Source organism: Schistocerca americana, chromosome 1 (genome assembly GCF_021461395.2).
Source record: "Schistocerca americana isolate TAMUIC-IGC-003095 chromosome 1, iqSchAmer2.1, whole genome shotgun sequence".
Lineage (NCBI taxonomy): Eukaryota > Metazoa > Arthropoda > Insecta > Orthoptera > Acrididae > Schistocerca > Schistocerca americana.
This window is the reverse complement of record NC_060119.1, coordinates 903,077,800-903,096,554: the sequence shown is the minus strand read 5'-3', so window position 1 is coordinate 903,096,554 and position 18,755 is coordinate 903,077,800. Positions and strand designations below refer to the sequence as shown.

Genomic DNA, 18,755 nt, shown 5'->3' with positions numbered 1-18,755 from the left:
ATATTTGCACATAAACTATTTGCATTTTACCAGGAATTCCATTACCATATGTGTATAAACCCCCCATGAACCATGGACCTTGCCGTTGGTGGGGAGGATTGCGTGCCTCAGCGATACAGATGGCCGTACCGTAGGTGCAACCACAATGGAGGGGTATCTGTTGAGAGGCCAGACAAACATGTGGTTCCTGATGAGGGGCAGCAGCCTTTTCAGTAGTTGCAGGGGCAACAGTCTGGATGATTGACTGATCTGGCCTTGTAACATTAACCAAAACGGCCTTGCTGTGCTGGTACTGCGAACGGCTGAAAGCAAGGGGAAACTACAGCCGTAATTTTTCCCGAGGACATGCAGCTTTACTGTATGATTAAATGATGATGGCGTCCTCTTGGGTAAAATATTCCGGAGGTAAAATAGTCCCCCATTCGGATCTCCGGTCGGGGACTACTCAAGAGGACGTCGTTATCAGGAGAAAGAAAACTGGCGTTCTACGGATCGGAGTGTGGAATGTCAGATCCCTTAATCGGGCAGGTAGGTTAGAAAATTTAAAAAGGGAAATGGATAGGTCAAAGTTAGATGTAGTGGGAATTAGTGAAGTTCGGTGGCAGGAGGAACAAGACTTTTGGTCAGGTGATTACAGGGTTATAAATACAAAATCAAATAGGGGTAATGCAGGAGTAGGTTTAATAATGAATAAAAAAATAGGAGTGCGGACTAGCTACTACAAACAGCATAGTGAACGCATTATTGTGGCCAAGATAGACACAAAGCTCATGCCTACTACAGTAGTACAAGTTTATATGCCAACTACCTCTGCAGATGACGAAGAAATTGATGAAATGTATGATGAAATAAAAGAAATTATTCAGGTAGTGAAGGGAGATGAAAATTTAATAGTCATGGGTGACTGGAATTCGTCAGTAGGAAAAGGGAGAGAAGGAAACATAGTAGGTGAATATGGATTGGGGGGAAGAAATGAAAGAGGAAGCCGCCTGGTAGAATTTTGCGCAGAGCATAACTTAATCATAGCTAACACTTGCTTCAAGAATCATAAAAGAAGGTTGTATACATGGAAGAATCCTGGAGATATTGAAAGGTATCAGATAGATTATATAATGGTAAGACAGAGATTTAGGAACCAGGTTTTAAATTGTAAGACATTTCCAGGAGCAGATGTGGATTCTGACCACAATCTATTGGTTATGAACTGCAGATTGAAACTGAAGAAACTGCAAAAGGGTGGGAATCTAAGGAGATGGGACCTGGATAAACTGAGAGAACCAGAGGTTGTAGAGAGTTTCAGGGAGAGCATAAGGGAACAATTGACAGGAATGGGGGAAAGAAATACGGTAGAAGAAGAATGGGTAGCTCTGAGAGATGAAGTAGTGAAGGCAGCAGACGATCAAGTAGGTAAAAAGGCGAGGGCTAATAGAAATCCTTTGATAACAGAAGAAATATTGAATTTAATTGATGAAAGGAGAAAATATAAAAATGCAGTAAATGAAGCAGGCAAAAAGGAATAGAAACGTCTCAAAAATGAGATCGACAGGAAGTGCAAAATGGCTAAGCAGGGATGGCTAGAGGACAAATGTAAGGATGTAGAGGCTTGTCTCACTAGGGGTAAGATAGATACTGCCTACAGAAAAATTAAAGAGGCCTTTGGAGAGAAGAGAACCAACCATTTGTTTGAATATCAAGAGCTCAGATGGCAACCCAGTTCAAAGCAAAGAAGGGAAGGCAGAAAGGTGGAAGGAGTATATAGAGGGTTTATACAAGGGCGATTTACTTGAGGACAATATTATGGAAATGGAAGAGGATATAGATGAAGACGAAATGGGAGATAAGATACTGCATGAAGAGTTTGACAGAGCACTGAAAGACCTGAGTCGAAACAAGGCCCCGGGAGTAGACAACTTTCCATTAGAACTACTGATGGCCTTGGGAGAGCCAGTCATGACAAAACTCTACCATCTGGTGAGCAAGATGTATGAGACAGGCGAAATACCCTCAGACTTCAAGAAGAATATAATAATTCCAATCCCAAAGAAAGCAGGTGTTGACAGATGTGAAAATTACCGCACTATCAGTTTAATAAGTCACCGCTGCAAAATACTAACGCGAATTCTTTACAGACGAATGGAAAAACTGGTAGAAGCGGACCTAGGGGAAGATCAGTTTGGATTCCGTAGAAATGTTGGAACACGTGAGGCAATACTAACCTTAAGACTTATCTTAGAAGAAAGATTAAGAAAAGGCAAACCTATGTTTCTAGCATTTGTAGACTTAGAGAAAGCTTTTGACAATGTTGACTGGAATACTCTCTTTCAAATTCTGAAGGTGGCAGGTATAAAATACAGGGAGCGAAAGGCTATTTACAATTTGTACAGAAATCAGATGGCAGTTATAAGAGTCGAGGGGCATGAAAGGGAAGCAGTGGTTGGGAAAGGAGTGAGACAGGGTTGTAGCCTCTCCCCGATGTTATTCAATCTGTATATTGAGCAAGCAGTAAAGGAAACAAAAGAAAAGTTCGGAGTGGGTATTAAAATTCATGGAGAAGAAGTTCGCCGATGACATTGTAATTCTGTCAGAGACAGCAAAGGACTTGGAAGAGCAGTTGAACGGAATGGACAGTGTCCTGAAAGGAGGATATAAGATGAACATCAACAAAAGCAAAACGAGGATAATGGAATGTAGTCAAATTAAATCGGGTGATGCTGAGGGAATTAGATTAGGAAATGAGACACTTAAGGTAGTAAAGGAGTTTTGCTATTTAGGGAGTAAAATAATTGATGATGGTCGAAGTAGAGAGGATATAAAATGTAGACTGGCAATGGCAAGGAAATCGTTTTTGAAGAAGAGAAATTTGTTAACATCGCGTATAGATTTAAGTGTCAGGAAGTCGTTTCTGAAAGTATTTGCATGGAATGTAGCCATGTATGGAAGTGAAACATGGACGATAACTAGTTTGGACAAGAAGAGAATAGAAGCTTTCGAAATGTGGTGCTACAGAAGAATGCTGAAGATAAGGTGGGTAGATCACGTAACTAATGAGGAGGTATTGAATAGGATTGGGGAGAAGAGAAGTTTGTGGCACAACTTGACTAGAAGAAGGGATCGGTTGGTAGGACATGTTTTGAGGCATCAAGGGATTACAAATTTAGCATTGGAGGGCAGCATGGAGGGTAAAAATCGTAGAGGGAGACCAAGAGATGAATACACTAAGCAGATTCAGAAGGATGTAGGTTGCAGTAGGTACTGGGAGATGAAGAAGCTTGCACAGAATAGAGTAGCATGGAGAGCTGCATCAAACCAGTCTCAGGACTGAAGACCACAACAACAACATGTGTATAACAACTAGTGCTTTTGTGTTACTTGCCCTTTTGTTGACAACTGCTATATTCCGGGTGATCAAAAAGTCAGTATAAATTTGAAAACTTAATAAACCACGCAATAATGTAGATAGAGAGGTAAAAATTGACACATATGCTTGGAATGACATGGGGTTTTATTGGGGGGGGGGGGGGGGGAGTTCACAAAATGTCTGTCATGGTGCTGGACAGCAAAACATCAGTGACTGCGCATGACAATCGTGTATAAAAGGAGCAGTAATGACAGAGAGAATCAGATGTGCCAGCACTCGCAGCATGCTAACGTTACCTGAAAAGGCGCTTTTAGTGAAGCTCTATTATCAGAATGGGGAATGTGCTAGTTCAGCAACACGATACTATTGCCATATGAATGGGATTCGAATGGCTAAAGGTCTGTTGTCAAATGCAGCTGTGGCGAGAATGATTTCGAAGTTCGAAGCCACGGGTTGTTTAGACGATGGACCCCGTAGTGGCCGACCGAACACAAGGCGTAATGCTGTTGAGACAGTTCAGTAAGAAATGGAGACTGTAGTGGGTTAGTCTATGCATGGGGAAATCAACGCTCGTGCAGTCACACGGCGCACCGGCATTCCAGACACTACTGTTTGGTTGGCACTGGCTGGCACTGAGACTTACCCTCCAATACTATGTGTTGAAAATCCATTGGCACCGTGAACTGTTACCTGGTGATTTAGTGAAGCGGAGGACATTTGCAATGTGGACGTTTCAAAAGATGGCGGAAGATGACGATGGGTTGAGTAACGTGTTGTGGACCGCCGAAGCTCATTTCATGCTCTGAGGGTCTGTCAACGACTGCAGAATTTGGGCTACCAAAAATCCTAGAACTGTCATGGAAACTCCATTGCACGACGAGAAAGTCACGGTATGTATTGGATTTACCACATCTACCGTTATTGGGCCTTTTTTCTTCGAGGAAGTGCGTGATTCTGGTTTTGTAACTGCTACCCTGACGGGTGAGAGGTACGCCGATATGTTACAGAATCACATCATCCCCAGCCTGGCTGATAAACACCTGCTGGAACGTACGATGTTTATGCAACGTGGCGCTCCACCCCATATTGCTAGACGTGTGAAAGATCTCTTGCGTGCGTCGTTTGGTGACGATTGTGTGCTCAGCCACCACTTTCGTCATGCTTGGCCTCCCAGGTCCCCAGACCTCAGTCCGTGCGATGATTGGCTTCTGGGTTATCTGAAGTTGCAAGTGTATTGTGATCGACCGACATCTCTAGGGATGCGGAAAGACAACATCCGAAGCCAATGCCTCACCATAACTCCGGACATGCTTTACAGTACTGTTCACAACATTATTCCTCGACTACAGCTATTGTTGAGGAATGATGGTGGACATATTGAGCATTTCCTGTAAAGATCATCATCTTTGCTTTGTCTTACTTTGTTATGCTAATTATTGCTGTTCTGATCAGATGAAGCGCCATCTGTCTGACATTTTTTGAACTTTTGTAATTTGTTTTTTATTTTATTTTTTTTTTTTTTTCCTTCTAATAAAACCCCATGTCATTCCGAGGATGTGTGTCAATTTGTACTTCTCTATCTACATTATTCCGTGATTTGTTCAGTTTTCAAATTTATACTGGCTTTTTGATCACCCAGTACATTAATATTGCAGAGTACTCATTGTTATGGCAATGGTTGTGAACCATTCACCTGAATGTACGTAAGTGTCCTTTGTTTCTTTCATTGATTATTCTGTGCAAATCTTCAACAACTGTAATTTGGATAGAAATATTGTATACTTGTTTAGTTTTACAGTGTTAAGGTGAGCACAGTTGTGTGTGAGTTACATAATTTAGCTTCAATTACACACTAACTCAAAATACATAACCTGTTGACTGTGCTTGATTCATTCTGTTCTACAAAGCTAGCAAATTGGATGGATGAAAAAAAATTCACTGTTGGTGTTAATCAAGAGAAGGTAAGAAAATTGTTTGTTTGAGACTCTACAAAATTATCCCATACCCTGAGGATAAGTATTTTCAGGTCATGGAATATTGTTGCATGTACGTAGTATGTATGATAATGAGTGTATTTTGTATGATGTCAAGTGCAACTGTTTCAATGCTCTGCAATGCTGCCTTTCCTAAAGGTTTTATGTTTATTAGAAAAAAGGGGATTCCTATAAAAGAAAAGTTGCCAAGTGGGAGAGTTTATGCTAATTGTATCTGAGTGTGTGTATGTGAAAATGCTACAATAAAAAATGGATATATTTCATACACTTGCTCTGTATAAGTAGAGTAACAAAAACATCAGTATATTGTGAATTAGTCGAAGAATAGTATTTATGCTGAAATAATAAATACTATTAAAGATATCAAAGCAATAAAATTATTTGTTATGGAATTCTGTGTTACTTAATTTTTGTGTGGCTTTCAATTTATGCATGAAATTTGTAAAGTTCCTGCATTTGTTCCAGTATGAGACCCATTACTTAAAAAAAAATTGACAAAATTCTGTTAGATGAAATTAGAGCTATAGGCCACTGCTGTCACAAGCACACTTTTTTGTCTTTGCTATATTCAGAGTGGACAGCTAGATGAGAGAGAGAGAGAGAGAGAGAGAGAGAGAGAGAGAGAGAGAGAGAGAGGTAAAGTGAGTAAGGTTAATCCACCTAGATGGCAGCAGGGAGTTGTGGAATATGTTAAAGCTTAGTTGTGTGTTGCTATTATTAAATATATAATAGAAATTGCTGTTTTATTGGATACATTTTATTATAGTATTAATCTGTTTTAAATTTTCAGGATTTTGAACACAACACATCAGCCACAGTAGGTCAAGAAGATATAAAAGCCCAGCCAAGGCGCTCTCTGCGTATATTTGGGAGGGAGAAACACAATATTTCTCCTTGTAAAAGAAACAGTCTAGTTACTAAAGACATTCTGCCAAATGTTGATTTTAGGGAAAATGGTAGGCAGATGCTTTGCAGCACACCATTGACCTTCCCTTTCATTTCCTTGGGAAAAGAAAAGACACAGGATGAACTAATCACTCCAAAGAAAGGATCATTCCTGTCTCCAAAGAGATATGACTGCATTCCTGACAGTTTGGATTATGGAGGTACATGTGACGCTCCAGATTACTGTAAAAGAGACAAAACAAACAGTATGGAAGCACAGAATACAAGGCCTCGGCGCTCTATGCGACTTTCTGTGAAATACTTGAATAATGTGGAAGAATCAGTTAGAATTCAATACAATCGAACCAATGCGGCACTTCCCACACCAAATGGGAACCTCTCAACTCAACATAGGAATTTACAGGCACAGAATACACCAATATTGAGAACGAATCCAGGCCAAATTAATCTGGGCAGTTATGATCCTGTTAGTCAGTGTTCTCAAGCAACAGAAATTATTACAGCTGATCACAGTCCATTGCCTGAACAGAAGTCCCTACAGGCATTTGATTCAGTGATGCAAACTGGCAACCACCATACTATCCATACACGAAGTGATTCTCATCTTCACAGATACAACAATCATCATTATTCTCATACTGTAAGAGGAAGATGTCTTAAAGAACAAACTGATGATTTTACGGCACTCAACAGTCACGTCATATCTTCATCTCAGGAGCAACAACAAAGTGCAGTTGGCAGTATTGTAAGAACAGATAAAATAAATTATCATAGTCAAAAGGTTGTGTTGAAGAACAGAAACAAGAGGTGCACAAGAAAAATTAATCATCATAAAAGTAAGTAATAATGTACAGAAAGTTCTAGTTGAGAGTTATGAATTATTTAAGAATAAAGGAGACAACTCACTGAAAGGCAGAAATGCTGCGTCATCGATAGGTACACAGGTACAGAGCTTTGCTGGCTTTTGGAATGCATTTCCCTTTTCAAGCCAGTAGGAAAAAAATATCCGCGCGTGCGCACGCACACACGCACACACACACGCACACACACACACACACACACACACACACACACACACACACACACACACACACACACACACAAAAACTATGGGTGGGAGAGGGGGGGGGGGGGGGGTCGGCAGGCAGCATGAGTTACCTTAGTTTTAGGCCAGGAAGGGGTTACGGGAGCAAACAATGTGCTGGAAGGATAGATCCCACAAACAATGTGCTGTGAGGATAGATCCCATCTGTGCAACTCAGAGAAAAGCTGCTAGTGGTGGGGAGGATCCATATGGCATGGGATGTGAACCAGCCATTGAATTTAAATCTCACACATTGTGCTCTGCTGTGTGTTGCGCCACTGGGTGGTCCGCCTTCTTTTTGCCAACTGTTTGGCAGTGGCCATTTATTCTACTTGACAGACCAGGGGTTTGTAGTTTTGGGAAGCTAGGAATGTTTCCACTAGATGACCCGTGAAGAGATTGGCATAGGTGGGTGTCATGCGGGTGCCCATGGCTCTGCCATGAATTTGCTTGTATACATTCCCTTCAAAGGTGAAGTAGTTACGTGTTAGCATGTAGTTGGTTAGGTGTACAAGGAATGAAATGGTCGGTCCGGAATCTGTAGGACGTTGGGAGAGCTAGTGTTCAATCACGGCAAGGTCATGGGCATAAGGGATGTTGGTGTACAGGGAGATTGCATCAATAGCGACAAGTAGGAATCCGGGAGGTAAGGGTGGGGGTATGGTGGGCAACCGACACAAAGTTGTTGGTATATTTAATGTGGGAGGCTACATTTTGGATAATTGGTTGGAAATGTTGATCAACAAGGGCCAAGATTCTTTTGGTGGGGGCACTGTAACTGGCCGCAGTGGGGTACCTAGGATTGTTAGCTCCCGGCAGACAAAGGTTCCACCACTGTTGTGATGAACTGGAGTGACTGCCTGGCAGAGGACCTCTTCCAGTTGTACAATAGCTCGACATACAAGCTCTGTCAAAGTGACAAAATCCGAGAAGTCCAACATATCCTCCAATCCTTGCTGAAACCCCTAGGCCCTTCCCAGAACCTCTCCCCTGAATTCATCTCACTATTCAGCCCAACAACAGCCCTCACACTCACCTTCTACATGCTCCCCAAAATCTACTAACCTAACAATCCTGGGCAACCTGTTGTGGCTGGTCACAGTGCCCCCACCAAAAGAATCTCAGCCCTTATGATCAACATCTCGAACCAACAGTCCAAAACCTAGCCTCCCATATTAAAGAGACCAACAACTTCCTGTGTCGGCTGCCCACCATACCCATACCATTACTTCTTCGATCCCAATTCGTCACTGCTGATACAGCCTCCCTGTATACCAACATCTTTCATGCCCATGACCTTGCTGCGATTGAAAGCTAACTCTCCCAACATCCTGCAGATTCCAAACCTTCCACTTCATTCCTCGTACACCTAACCAACTTCATCTTAACCCATTACTACTTCACCTTTAAAGGGAATGTATACAAACAACTATGCCGCAAGGTTTTACTGCTTTGGGAGACGAAATGTCATAACCTTAGCACGCACAACAAACTGCGTGTCATTAAGGAGACTACGAATGTGTGGCAGTCCTCCGTGCGGGCCTCTCGCAGGGAATCTGTGGTTCTGTGCCGTCTCCGCATTGGCCACACTTGGGTGACACACAGCTACCTCCTGCGCCGTGATGACCCATCTAAGTTTTGGTGGTGCGCCCAGCTGACAGTGGCCCATATCTTTGTGAGCTGCCCTCCTTTGGCTGCCCTGCAAAGGACTGTTCAGTTACAGGACTCATTGCCATTAGTATTAGCTAACAATGCCTCATCAGCTAATTTAGTCTTACGTTTTATACATGATGGTGGGTTTTATCATTCTATATAAGTTTTTGAGCATGTCCTTTGTTCTATTGTGTTCTCCACTCTAATGATTTTAGGCTGGATGTTTTAATTTGTCGCAGATTGGCTGGCTTTTCCTTTTTATTCTCATGGTTGGCCAGCCACGGTCATCTCCTCTCTTGTTTTTACCCCTTCTGCCTGTTTCTTGCTCCTCCCTGAGGTTTTCTGTTTTGACCATAGTAGTGTTGGATGTTACTGTGCTGTATGTCTCCTTTCTTTTCTTCTTTCCCCTGTGTAATTATTTTACATGGAACAAGAGACCGATGACCTCGCAGTTTGGCCCCTTCCCCCCTCGTCAGTAGGCGGACAGGTGTGTGTGTGTGTGTGTGTGTGTGTGTGTGTGTGTGGGCTTGTAATTGGAAGTGCATTACAAAAGCTCTGTACCTTTTGTTTGTGTACCTATCAATGACGCAGCACATAAAAGTAAGTAACTTTTTTGTGTTGTACATAATTGGTGCAAAAATGTGAGATCTCAGTTTGTTTGTATTTCTACTTCAATATTTTGCAACTTATCTTGATCAATGAACTGTAGAGTACCTACAGTTACAGTTGCGGTCAGTATCTCACATCATACTAAGGAAGGAAAAATATTTGCATATTCCATGACTATATTTATTTGATTTCATTTGTTTATAGCATGCTGTCAACTGAGGTTACTGAGCATGTCTCAATGCAGTGCATTCTCATATTCTACTGAATAACCTTTTCTGCACTCTTCAAGGGTTTCTACAACAAACATATTCAGGAAAATCTGACGACAGTATGGTGTCTTTCTTTGCATTAGTGATTAACATTTTCAAATTGTATTCTGAGATTTATTTTTGCACTGAGGTGACAAAAGTCATGAGATACCACCTAATATTGTGCAAGACCTTCTTTTGTCTGGTGTACTGCAGCTGCTCAATGTGACATGTACTCAACATGTTGCTGGAAGTCCCCTGCAGAAATATTGAGCCATGCTGCCTGTATAGCCATCCACAATTTTGAAAGTATTGCCGGTGCAGGATTTTGCGCATGAACTGATCTGTCGGTTACATCTCATAAGTGTCTGATTCATGTTAGGCAGTCTGGGTGGCCAAATCATTCACTTGAATTGTGCAGAATGTTCTTAAAACTATTCCAAAAAAGTTGTGGCCCTGTGATATGACGCATTGTCATCCATAAAAATTCCATCTGTTTACTCTTATATTGTGTTACATTCACCAGATTTTTCAGTTCCTCCGGAATTACTTTGGATATCGTGTTCAACCAGATTCACAAGTGGAAATTTTTCCCAAGAGACATCAAATTCCATGTGATCACTAGAAACTGACAAATTATTTTACATTCTAGAAAAGATCACTTTCCATTTATAAGAAATTCTGCCTCATCATTGAATTAATGAATAGAACTGTTTGTTTATATGAATGTTACATAATCTTCTGAAACTTATGGAGGTAATAGAGTTTTGCTGCTTTCAGATGTAAAGAGTTTGTATTTATAGAAACCTTCTGATATGATTTAAGAGAGAGGTTGGTGTGCTGTAAACTTCTGTCCATAATCCTTTCATAAGTTTACTGTCATTATGCATCAAATTTGCAGCTTTAACATTTGTTAACGTTGAGGTTCGCCGATGACATTGTAATTCTGTCAGAGACAGCAAAGGACTTGGAAGAGCAGTTGAACGGATTGGACAGTGTCTTGAAAGGAGGATACAAGATGAACATCAACAAAAGCAAAACGAGGATAATGGAATGTAGTCGTATTAAGTCGGGTGATGCTGAGGGAATTGGATTAGGAAATGAGACATTTAAAGTAGTAAAGGAGTTTTGCTATTTGGGGAGCAAAATAACTGATGATGGTTGAAGTAGAGAGGATATAAAATGTAGACTGACAATGGCAAGGAAAGCATTTCTGAAGAAGAGGAATTTGTTAACATCGAGTATAGATTTAAGTGTCAGGAAGTCGTTTCTGAAAGTATTTGTATGGAGTGTAGCCATGTATGGAAGTGAAACATGGACGATAGTTTGGACAAGAAGAGAATAGAAGCTTTCGAAATGTGGTGCTACAGAAGAATGCTGGAGATTAGATGGGTAGATCACATAACTAATGAGGAGGTATTGAATAGAATTGGGGAGAAGAGGAGTTTGTGGCACAACTTGACAAGAAGAAGGGACCGATTGGTAGGACATGTTCTGAGGCATGAAGGGATCACAAATTTAGCATTGGAGGGCAGTGTGGAGGGTAAAAATCGTAGAGGGAGACCAAGAGATGAATACACTAAGCAGATTCAGAAGGATGTAGGTTGCAGTAGGTACTGGGAGATGAAGAGGCTTGTACAGGAGAGAGTAGCATGGAGAGCTGCATCAAACCAGTCTCAGGACTGAAGACAACAACAACAACAACAACAACATTCATTCTATTAACTTTTAGCCACAACATTTTTATATTGTACTAGGAGGATGAATGATTATTTCTGATTCCATATTTGAGTAGATTACTGACTTCTTTATTGTTAAATTATTCTGACATCTTTACCACATCATTTTTGTTCATTTTTTTCTTCAGTTACAAATGAAAGCTCCTGTTACTGTTATAGCTTGTTCACATACCTGATTAGTCCTGAATTTTTCAATAAGGAAGTTCAAACTCTGATTCCTGTAAGGTAGGCTGTCATAGATATCTTTAAAGTTGTCATATTCCTAAACTCACTTGTTTATGAGCCTTTCAGATTTTTGTCCTTCATGTTTTTTTAACTATTAACCAGCTTCATCTGCACTTATCTTTTGTGGTGCTGCCATGTGTGTGCCAAAATCTTCTGTTCTGTCACATGTAACCCGAAAAATATTTTCAAATAACATTTTTAAACAATATGTGCTGTTCCATTCAAATTTACATATTCACATGAATTCTGCAACTGGTTTATTTAATTCACTTGCTATCAGATTTGCTGCTTTCCAATTGTCTTTTTGTTATTTTTCATACTCTTCGTTTTGATCATTTGTTGACTCGATTTACATTTAACTCTGTAACGTCCTTCAAGTTTGTCAATATTGATTTTACAAGATTTTGTAAATGGTTACTCCTTTCATTCACTTGAGTAGAAACTGTATTATCTTGCAGTACATGCTTAATTTTTTTAGTCTTTATGTATGTGTTCCTGTGGCTGGGGTCCACAACATTTCATAAAAAAGTACTTAGTGGTTATAATTCAAGTGCAGCTACTCACAGAGATCCAGTGTGGGTCATAATTATCATAGGGCAGCAAAATTTGGTAGATATACTAATGTGTTAATGCGGAACTGAATTGTGCTGTAAAACAAATGAGATCCAGTTATGGGCACCAGGTGCAAATCTGGCACTGTACACCATATGATGGTATGACATCCATGCTGTCATTTGACAAACCGTAACGTGTGAACAATATGGTTATTGAGAAGAATGACCTCTTGCTCTTAGTGAAATTGTTTTATGTGTCCAGCAGCAATTACAGTGTTGCATTGAGAGACTATCGCCTATTGCGAAGTCTGTGGAGAAGTCAAATGTCATTAAATTGTTTATAGAAGATGGTAATGAAATCTGAAAACGTGAGCGAGCTTGGTGTGGCACATGGAAGAGGAAGGTATCCTATACCAGTGGAAGTTATTGACAAGGTTGCTGTTACTGCAGTTGACCATGCAGCATATGCCTCGAGTAGTGCTAGTGTTCATGCAGTGTCACAAGCGCTGTCCATCCCATGGTCAGCAATATGGAAAGTTTTGCAGTCCATTTTTTCTATTTCGTTATCACTTATTCCAGCACCTGGTTGGTTGGTTGGTTGGTTTGGGGAAGGAGACCAGACAGCGTGGTCATCGGTCTCATCGGATTAGGGAAGGATTGGGAAGGAAGTCGGCCGTGCCCTTTCAGAGGAACCATCCCGGCATTTGCCTGGAGTGATTTAGGGAAATCACGGAAAACCTAAATCAGGATGGCCGGACGCGGGATTGAACCGTCGTCCTCCCGAATGCGAGTCCAGTGTTCCAGCACCTGCCATTTTGGAATATGTATGGTGGTTGAGCACAGGAATTTTATTATGATACTCCATTGTGAAACAATTTCAGATGGCCAATTTCAGTATTTTGATCTTCCCTCTGTATGTATAGTGCATTTTGGTATTGAGGCTGGCAGAATCAATAATTCTTACCTGCTTATCGACTTTCAGGAAAACTAGAACCCCGTAGTACATCTAGTCAGATCCATTAGCAAAAGTTGCTTTTGAACTCATTGAACACTTCTCACATTGCTCTCCTTGTGTCCACTTTTTTTGTCAATTAGGCTTTTACTCTACTTAATCCTGTGATGGAGTCTCTTTCCATTTGCAGCAACTTTCTAAAACTGATATTGATTTTCATTTACTGATTAAAAAAGTTTGAATCTGTTAATTTAAGAGATAGCTGTCATGAGTCCATTATCAGGCTACGTGCTTGAAATAATTTTCACACTAGACATTCACAAAAAACACGCTTGAAATAATTTTCATACTGTACATTCAGAACAACCCCACATAAATCGCTGTATCTTCTAACAGTTTTAATCACATGACTTTCAAATTCTATACCTGGTAAGTTGAAGTCTTCCCCAATTGCAGCAGCATAATCAGGAAATTTATTCACAGTATTCTCCAGTTTTTCTTTACTCTGCCAACACAATTTCAGACATCTGATTATCTTGTCCTTTTTTTTTTTATTATGCACAGATTATTTCAGCTTCTGAATTTGTAATAAAAATGTCACTAGATGCTAGAGAGCTTTTTATGGCAGTAAACACGCTTTCACCCTTGGCATCTAGTCTATCTTTGTGACATTTATTTCAATCTGAATATAGGACTTCACCGTCATTCACTTATTTCACTTGACTTATTGTTTCTAATTTTATGTGGCAATATTACCTTTAATAACTGATAACTAATTCTGCAAAATTACTTTGTATACTCCTGCAGTTTACTAAAATTAAATAATAGTTTTTTTTCTCTTTACGGTTGTAAGGGTGATCCTTTTCTTTTGAGAACAATGTGGCTGATCTCTCTTCATTTTTAGCAGGCAGTTCATCACCGATGTAATTAAGATGTTCCTCTGACCTAAACACCACTCAAATGCACGCCGATGTTCTTCCAAGTAGCAAATTGCTTTGTTTGGGGCCACCTGATTTATTGAAGGCCACCCTTTTGTTCTCCTTCTGACAGTAGAGAGTGAATGATTGTCAAAAAAAACTTCTGATCCTCTGTTTCAGAACATCTCCGAATCAGAAGACCAAAATTGATTGTGGGTGTGATGCTGCAAATAGCGAATTGTGGTTACACCTTTCATGTGATGCTGGCTGCCTTCATCAATCCAGCAATCCATTTACATGAATGTAACATTTGTGTTTTCAAATTGAGTACGTTGCTAAGTCTGAATAAACCACCAACGTGTTCTGTGGTTTTCTTAAATTGCACAAAGCAACTGTAGAAATTGTTCCTTTGAAAAAGACAGGGCCAGTTTATGTCCCCATTCCAGGCTTTTGCTCTGTCTCCAGTGACATTCTCAACAGAACATCAACCCTTACATTCCTTGCTCACTTCTGAGTAACCTTATGACTGCTTTCACTAACTGCTTGGTGAACCTTATGAAGTTCTCTGTTTTTTCTTGTAAAGTACTACTAACGTATGTTTCTAGATCCACTACTGTGACACACCATCCACAAAGCTGTTCGAAGCAATATTCATTACAATTCAGTACTTTCGATTTCACTCTGTTTTTCCTGTGTGAGTGGTGTGTAATACGAGGGTGAGTCAAATGAAAACCTTAAATTTGTAATAACAAATCAAAATTTCGTGCCGTTATCCTGTAAGTTGGTAAGCATGCTACAATCAGCATGCAGAATGGCCTGTAGGTCGCAGCATAGTGCCGATGCACCCATACCGTCAAGGTATTAGTATAAAGATGGTCACCCCATTTGCGACTTGCACCAGGGAAGAACAGCATTCTGATATTCGGTTTTTGCGTAGTGAAGGTGTGGAACCTATTGAAATTCATTGACGAATGAAGGTTCAGTACGGCTGAATGATATTGCAGCATGTTTACAGATTAGTCGTGGGTCAGCGCACCACATTGTGCACGATGTGCTCCAGTTTCACAAAGTGTCTGCAAGATGGGTGCCATGGCAGCTGACTCCTGAAATAAGAGAACGACGTGTTGATGCTTGTGAAGAACTTCTTCGGCGCTTTGAAAGACAAGATGATGGCTTCCTAGCAAGAATTGTTACTGGGGACGAAACCTGGGTTCACGTCCACCAACCAGAAACGAAGAGAGCGAGCAAGGAATGGCGCCATTCCTCATCACCAAAACCAAAGAAGTTTCGAACAGAACCATCAGCAGGGAAGGCTATGCTGACTCTCTTTTGCGTCAAAAAAGGCATCATTTTGGAGCATTACGTGCCTAGAGGGACCATTGTCACCAGTGCATCATACACAGATCTCCTAAAAAATCATCTGTGGCCTGCAATCAAATCAAAGTGACTTGGATTGCTGTCAGCAGGTGTCCTTTTGCAACATGACAATGCAAGGCCCCACATTGCCCTTACAACAGTTGCAACAATCACAAAACTGCATTTTGAGTGCCTTCCTCATCCACCATACTCACCAGACCTTGCCCCAAGTGATTTCCATACATGTGGACCAATCAAAGATGCAATGGGAGGAAAGAAGTTCCATTCTGATGAAGAGGTACACCACGCGGTGCATGAGTGGTTGCACGGACTACCAAAAGAATTTTTTGCTTAAGGAATTTATGCACTTTTTAAGCGCTGGAGGACTTGCGTTGAGCGTGGGGGAGATTCTGTTGAAAAGTGATACAGCTTTGTACCACTTCTGCACAATAAAGAATATTTTAAAAAAGTATTTAAGGTTTTCATTTGACTCACCCTCGTATTAGGATGCATCTAAAATTGTCTGTTCAAATTTAATAATTTTTAAGCAATATTCTGGTAACCAATATGTATCTGCCAACTATGCACTTGCCGTTTCGTTTTTCTCTGTTGATTTTAGAAATTCTATTTGGTTGATGGCTTTCAGTGCTTTGGTGGAAGATTAAATAATAGTTCTTTCAAATTCATGGTTTTGACCAGGCTGCAGAGTTTTCCTATGCTATAGCTGTTTCATATGTAACTGTATTTACTTGGGATGCACGAAGTGTATTATTTATGATCATGTTTGAATTTACTCTGTTGAGTGAGTCTCGGACTTTGCATTTACACATTCCAAAGAAAAAATTACCTTCACTAGTGTGGATAGTATTCTTTGCAATGCCCCTGATGTCATTTCCAGCTATACTGTTGTGGTTGCTGTCCAAATTGTTACCTTCAGCATCATTTATTATTACGTAATCCTTCGCGTTAATATATTTCACAAAAGAGCCTGAATCTGCTGTACGAATTCTGCACCAGTTTTGTCATGGAGAAGCATGTCAATCACCTTGCTGTAGGACTTCCTTGGTCTTCTTAATGCTTACTTTTCTAATTTTAACGTGTTCCTTATGTCCCATACTGTCAAACAGCTTCTGGACTTAGTGGATTTTCTTGTTACTTTTGTACAGCTTCTAAAGCAGTGGGACAGCAGGAGATGTCCAAGCTGATGCTATTAGACTTGCAGCATTCAGATTTGATAAATGTGACTGATAACCCAGTCTTATGATCTATCTTTAACATTGCTGTTGTGAACTACAACTCACAATTGTGCTAACCCTTTTCTACAACTACCAAATTAGGTCAAAGTTCAAGATTACTTGCACTTTTTCGTGTATTATTTAATTGTAGTGTGCATCACTGCATTGTCAGTGCTGAACAGCATCACTATATACCAGTAGGTTGTGGCACAACATCCCATATAATCAGTGGCAGCTCATGAGTATACATTCTGGGTGTTCACAAAATTTTAGATTCAGATAAATCTAAGTTTGTGAAAGTAATAGAATCTGCTATATAACAGTTATACTTATCAACAAGTTTATACAATTACAGCCACTGCAAATAATAATAATAATAATAATAATAATAATAATGTGCATAACATATCTGACAAAAGAAAGAATTGTTTTTGTGGAACTTTGTTGTTTTATACATAATTAAGTACAGTTTAGGGCAAGAATGAAATAATGTGTAAGCTTTCACAACTCTATGTTCCACATTTTTGTGCAAGTGGTAGTTTTCTTGCTTTTCCATTTTTTCGGATAAATATACAAGATCCCCAATAGAGGTGTGACTTTACGTACGAGCTGAGTATCAGATATTCTTACATTAAACCAACACATTAACTTATGCTAACTGTCCACTTCGTTGTTAAATGGTCACTTGTAGTCACTCTCTCTCAATCAAAAGATATGGTCCAGGGGCCCTAGTTCCTTCTTAGCTAACTTTTCCTGGTAATTTACTTTTCTGTTCCCAGAATAAAATTTGCACTTTGCAGTGGAGTGTGCACTGATCTGAAACTTCCTGACAGAGAAACTGTATGGGCCTGAGACTCGGGATCTTTGCCTTTTGCTAGCAAGTGCTCTACCGACTGTGCTACCCAAGCATGACTCAAGAGCCCTCCTCTCAGCTTTACTTTTCTGTTAACATTTGTAATAGATTCAACAGAGTCCATGTTTGCACTGCATACAGAAGCCAATTCCCGCCTAGTAAACAACCAAATCCAAAGACAAATTGCCTTTCTTGGAAATGATTAAACTCAAGTAGTAATGTCTACCAACATGGTCACTTGACTGGATCACAAATGAGGTGCTGAGCTCCATAAGGGTCTCACATTGAAGTGAATATCAGAGAAACCACTGATACAGCTTTTTGTGAATTTTCATGTACACGATGCGGGCCTACAGCATAGACAAACCTGATTCACCATAAGATCAGCAGATTTCCAAAACATGGATAAATGCTATAATCTCACAATTGACGGTGATATGCTTTAGGCCCTTATGATTCTCAGTGCCTCAACTGGATTACTGTACGATAAAATTCAAAACTTAATACAACTCATTTAGAAACCCACAAATAGTTTTTTCTCTCAGTGTCATTATAATATATGCTGACATCTGATCTATTTTACTATATAGCGAGTGAATTGGCATATCTGAGGAGCGTGCTATCATCTAGCATGATTTATGTTGAGCAGATGGGGATAAAAGTCTGCTGCAGTGTGCTACCACCTGGTCACATTGCCGTAAACTTATAGTTGACTGGTTAGGGCTAGCTGTGCAGATCATGAACTGTACACATTGTTTATGAAATCCATATTTATTTGGTCCATAAGGCAATTACGTTACGCCAGTTCCACATGCATGATAGCTCCTTAAAATGTGCACAACCGAAGGTGTGCTTGTGCCTCTGATGCCAAGTTTCACGGAGTCTAGAGGAGCAGCAGCATTGTAGATTTAAGTGCCTCATCTTTCAGATTGCAGCATCTATGTTACATTTAACAGCATTCAAAGAAAAATAACCAATAAATCCAAAAGGTGTCAAAAGTTAAGTTGTTTATGTGCTCTTAAATGGCAGCTGCCATTGCATATGACGACACTGGCAGTCCTTGCAGCGATAA

General features: G+C 40.2%; 1 protein-coding gene across 9 annotated transcripts in view; it reads left to right on the top strand.

The window, feature by feature from the left end:
- LOC124614989 (kinesin-like protein Klp61F) overlaps window positions 1-18,755 on the top strand; it is a 290,420-nt gene that overhangs the window by 247,125 nt on the left and 24,540 nt on the right. For all 9 annotated transcript variants that reach the window (XM_047142998.1, XM_047142997.1, XM_047142989.1 and 6 more), the window contains one exon: window positions 6,143-7,094. In XM_047142998.1, coding sequence (XP_046998954.1) covers window positions 6,143-7,094 — 952 coding nt within the window. The remainder of the gene's footprint in view (window positions 1-6,142; window positions 7,095-18,755) is intronic.